Raw genomic sequence first — 5513 nt, 5'->3', positions numbered from 1 at the left:
TTTTTTAAATAAGCTATGGATTAAGGATAGGAAAATGGTGCTTATTGCAACTTGTTTTCAAGACCTGGGCCCAAATTTGGTTACCTTTACTGCATGCCCAAACTTTACTGCATGTCCACAAATAAACATACGGAGCCTTTTACTTAAGCAGGGACTCTATCTGCTGAAATCCTGAATCCTTTTTCCCCACCATTTCTAACATTTATCTCCCCTCCATTAGCAGTACAATCCCCCATAAATACATCTATGGGCAATTAATTCACATGTATAATCATATTTCACCAGTTGATTCTCTAGAGGAAACTTACTGATGAACATTTGATGCTCTCTGTTTAGCTTGTCTCAAAAGGATATTTGACTTGGGAATAAACTTCTGAAGTTATTTTGACTTTTCATAGTTCAGGATATTCTTGCATTTTCCCTTTTTCTCCCTTTAAGCAGATTTATTATTGAACTTAAATAATAGATCTAGAGATTTCTTTTTTTTAACAGAGGAAAGCAGTTCTAGTTTTTGCCACATACAACTGACTGCCTTTCAACTGAAAAATCCAAATGAGGTGGAAGAGTAGTAATCATAAAATCATAGAATCATTTGGGCTGGAAGGGACCTTTAGAGGTCATCTAGTCCAACCCCCCTGCGGTAAGCAGGGACATCTCCAACTAAATAAGGTTACTCAGAGCCCCATCCAGCCTAACCTTGAATGCCTCCAGGGATGGGGCACCACCTCTCTGGGCAACCTGTTCCAGTGCTTCACCACCGTCATTGTAAAAAATTTTTTCCTTATGTCAAGTCTAAATCTACCCTCTTTTAGTTTAAAACCATTACCCCTTGTCCTGTCACAGCAGACCCTGCTAAAAAGTCTGTCCCCATTTCTCATATAGGCCCCCTTCAGGTATTGGAAGGCCGCAATGAGGTCACCTCGAAGCTTCCTCTTCTCCAGGCTGAACAACCCCAGCTCTCTCAGCCTGTCTTCATAGGAGAGGTGCTCCAGCCCTCGGATCATTTTCCTTGCCCTCCTCTGGACCTTCTCCAACAGGTCCATGTCTTTCCTGTGCTGAGGGCTCCAGAGCTGGATGCAATACTCCAGGTGGGGTCTCACCAGAGCGGAGTAGAGGGGCAGAATTACCTCCCTCAACCTGCTGGCCACCAATGTTGCTGTGTAGAACTGCTTGCCTGGCACAGAGGGGCACAAGGCAAAGCGAGCTCAGCTCAGTCTGCGGTCAGGGCGTACCTACTGCACCACGATACTTCCACACTCTTTTAAGGTGAGGTCTGCCTGCCCACACAGCTCGTTCCATACATGGTATCAGGCCAAACTAGGGACGATGAAATAAGGATGGCTGCACCAAACCTAACTACAGGTTTGGCACAATCCTTGGGTTGCTCTTTAAACATATAGAGGAACCCAAAGGCAATACATTAGGTTTATTTATGTTCAGGTTTTTAATGAGTAAATTTTAAGTGCTCATTGTGATGGTTTTCCATTTCAACAATTTATTAAATGTTAAGGCCAAGAGGACTGCCATATTGCCCAAGCTTCTGCCTAATAAAAAGCTATGTCTTTGATAAAAATCCAGTGTCTCACTAAGAATCCCACTCTGAATGAGTCTCTTCCCCCTTCTGCTCCAAATCAGTTTCTTGGGATGCTAACTCATCCCACAAACTAAAGCATGCCTTGTGCTACAAAAGCATGCTCCTCTGTTTCACTCTTGCCCAAAACTTTCTCTGCAAAACCTTGCAGTCTTTTCACACCTAGTAACAACACGCAATTCTCTGTTCTGCTTGGAGCCCAAATTTTTTCAGTTTTCACATTCCTCCTTGTGCACCGAAGTTCTTTCAGGCAATTCATGATACAAAGAATCTTCCCGGAATAAGCAAAGTTATGCAACATACATCATGGACTCCTGCAGGGAAACGACTGCTGAGTGACTCCCCCAGAGTCAGTTACGAACAGCTCCAGAAATTGGTCTAACAAACAGGTTGTCCATAAGAGCAGAATTCATACACTGGATCTGTCTCAGGCTGTCTCTTAGGGCTTTGAAAGCCCTTAGTTTTGGCATCTGTATAACCACACCTTGTAAATGTCTCTTTCCACAACTGACACATTCTTTCTCTTTCTGCTGTACAGAAGTTCACCTGAACCAGAGCAGCCCAACCAGTGAATTCCCCAGCTACGGTGAAAACGGAAGTGATACCAGTTTACTTGTTTCACCTCTCCTGGTGGCTGGAGTAGTGATTGGACTTGTGCTATTTCTGTCCTGTGTTACAATCATTGTTGGCAGTCTGCGAAAGGACGGACGGTTAAGACACCCACATCTGAGGAGAGATACTGTTTATGGTAAGATAGCTAGTTATAGCAAGGTGACGCTTAACTTTATTAATAATCTGGTGCTACAGGCAACAAAAAGCATCTGGCTGCTGTGCAAGGGATAAAAAAATAAATTAAAAAATAGGATAAGTAGGTCACAAGCAGCTTTGTAGTTTAATAGCATCTTTGTGCTGGCACTGAATTCAAATAGTACAAGCTCCATAGTTAATGGTTAACATAAACAAGGCCAATGCTGACAGCATTTCTTAAACAGCTTATTTTCCCTTTATGCAGTGTAAGATTTCTTCTCCATCGCTAGACTCCTGATATTTTATTTTCATATCTCATTATAGCCTTGGTATAGCTTATAACGTAATTTCTGTTTATTGGAAAGCCAGGAATGTTTTTATTTCTGCAGTGTGCACCAACCTACAATGACTAGGCAATTACTTCTTCTCTGACCACAGAGGTTAATAACTGGATTTAAACGCAATAACAGGGCATCAAAATGTCATCACAACTGTCATTAATGATGACATTGATGACACCAGCATCACTACAACTGTCAAAGAGACTGGTTTGCTGTCAAAAAAGGTGCCAATTCCTATCCCCCTACCCTGCCAACAAAAAAAAACCGTACTTTAAAAGGATTTGGGAGTATGGAGGAGTTAATTGTAGAATTATATTTTTGGCCAATTTTTGGTTTGCTGACCAGAATTTAAAAGCCATTTTGTCAAGGAAGTGACAGAATCTGATTATTTCTTTATTTAAGGAAAAAACAGTTACAAAACGTTACTTTGTCTTCAACTAGTAAAAATTCAAATGATAAATGGATTAATGAATTGAGTGGAGCATCAGCAATTATGTCATCTGTGGTTAGGCTCCTATATCTGCAGTTTGTTATGAGAGTTCTTTGCATATTGTTGAGTTTTTTTGTTTATATAGAAAAAGATAATAATAGTGAGCCACATAAAAATGCATTGGCTCAAATCTTGATTTCACTGGGGTAAATCAAGTATCCACTAAAGTCAATTGGACTTCATTTAATTATTTAGACCAGGAATTTTTGTGTCTAAAAGAAACACATTTCCTAGGATCAGTTTGTCCACCTGGAGCCAGGAATAATTATTTTTGGCTTTTCCAGAAATATTTATCCAGGTAAGTGAATAATGTCTATGTTTTGGGAATAAATTTTAGACTCCAAAAGAAGTGAAATGCTAACTCCCATGGTAACATACAGAGAGGAAAAGGAGAGAAGACAAGAAAAAAAAATAATCAAGAAAACTAATGTCTGCTATTATTGTAACATCTATTTTTTCTACTTTTCAGCAGCTAAATTTGGGATTATATAGTTAAACCCAAATTGGAGTTACTGTTTTACCCATGAACAGCAATATTTTGGCATGATAAAATACTGACCGTTAAGATTCAATCACTACATTTAAATCTACAGCTATGTTTAATTTCAGCTCCTTTAAAAACCCTGAAGCCAGGCAAAAACATAAAGGACAATTTTCAAACTGCTTGTTAGAAATAACAATGCTAGAGAAATGGAAAAAGAAAAGCATGGTGATATTTTCAGAGAAATTCAAAAGAATAATCTTAAACTAAATTATGTCAGACTACCCAAGTGAAAATTTTACATTAGCACACGCCATCCTAATATCTCAGCATGCTTCCACTGGACAGCATGGGATCAGGAATTACTGTGAAGTTGGCTTCCTTCACTTATCAAGCAAAAGGAAAGCACAGTGCATGATAGACTGGATTAGTCGAAGAAGTTCCTCGAAAATACATCGGCAGGGGTGAAAATTGCCAGAAGGAAGAACAGGCAGTTTAAGTGAGTCCTGCCCTTTACCCTCTGTTAAGGAAGACACTACTTCGATGTCACTTTAGAAGCTGGCCCTTCTCTCCAGGTACTATTTTAATGCATCGAGTGAAAGTGAAGGATCAGTTTATTTGGAAGACAATTGCAGGGGCAGGGAGTGGAGATTGCTGCATTTCCACAGTCTGGGACATTCTTATGGAAATCTACCCCAGAATGTTGAGCATTAGCTAACTATCCTCCAAGACAGAAAACAGCACTAACTCCTTAGTATTTGTAGAGCTATGTAGTTCTTGCATGAAAGCATTAAGAAAGCCCTGGAGCAGACAGCAGGATGATTTTCTGTACTATTTTCCAGTTTTCCCCCTTTTTGTGAGTATTTTTACTGAGAACAGCATTTTCTCAAGACACATACCTACAATCAAACACTTAAGCCTCCTTTTAAAAAACCTTCACAGAATTGGCAAAGTTTCAATATATGCAACTCTTGGGAACTTCAGCAATCCTGCTAATGTTTGAAGCTGCATACAGCAGAACTGACAGTCCTTTTCAGCCTTTGAAACACAAGAAAATCTTTAGGCACTTGCATCTTCTAGGGCAGCACTAAACATACAGTCCCTGTGCCATAGCCTGAAACACCACGGTTCATCTACAGATGACACTAACTTGCTCTTAAAGGAATACAAATGTCCTGTGAAATCTTATTGTTCCAGAATACCAGTAATTCCTCTGCCTCAGGTTTTATTTTCTGATTTATGGCAGCATTATAAACAGTGGTATTGTCTCAGAGAATCCACCATGGAGGAAAAGAACAGGAAGTATTAATTGCTTGTTTTCCAGCTCCAGATGGCTTCTCTTATGGTGGCTCTTTTGGAGAGCTGAGATCCACCTGCATGGAGGAGTTTCCCCCAGCTTTTGATTTTGGTTCCTATCTGGATACACTTTCTCAGGTCAACGTCATGTATCCCGATTCACCTCCACGGTAAGCACTTTTCTAAGATTGAGTGTTACAGTCCTGTACTTGCAAAGCCTGTTAGAGGAGAAAATAAAACTGCTAGACCTATACTCACTACAAAAATGCAGGTCACACGAACTCTGAATACAGAGAGACTTTGTTTAGTTTGCGTGTAAGTCCAAGTTTTCCTTACCAGAATATATTTTTACTAAATAAAGGCATGTGTTGAGCCAATTCTCCTTTACTAATATTCACATTAAAATTTATCATATTGACGGCATACTAATGAGTCAAAGTTTCACTTCCAGGAGAAAAATACTACTTTTTTCAAGAACTTTCAGGTTACAGTTATTACTCACCTGTAATATTAGACTGTTCAGACAGTAAATGGAAAAAAAAAAAGGGGGGGGGGGGGGGGGGGAGG

General features: G+C 39.8%; 1 protein-coding gene across 1 annotated transcript in view; it reads left to right on the top strand.

Moving 5' to 3' along the window:
- Nucleotides 1-2034: 2034 nt before the first annotated feature.
- The window catches only part of LOC104166865 (protein BEAN1-like), a gene marked incomplete at its 5' end in the record, with an annotated part of 18211 nt that continues 14732 nt past the window's right edge, over nt 2035-5513 (top strand). The window contains 2 exons of the mRNA XM_009706956.1: nt 2035-2339; nt 4975-5116. Of these exons, the coding sequence (XP_009705258.1) occupies nt 2035-2339; nt 4975-5116 (447 nt within the window). The remainder of the gene's footprint in view (nt 2340-4974; nt 5117-5513) is intronic.

Source organism: Cariama cristata, unplaced genomic scaffold (assembly GCF_000690535.1).
Source record: "Cariama cristata isolate BGI_N322 unplaced genomic scaffold, ASM69053v1 scaffold5999, whole genome shotgun sequence".
NCBI lineage: Eukaryota > Metazoa > Chordata > Aves > Cariamiformes > Cariamidae > Cariama > Cariama cristata.
This window is presented reverse-complemented; position numbering and strand designations above follow the sequence as displayed.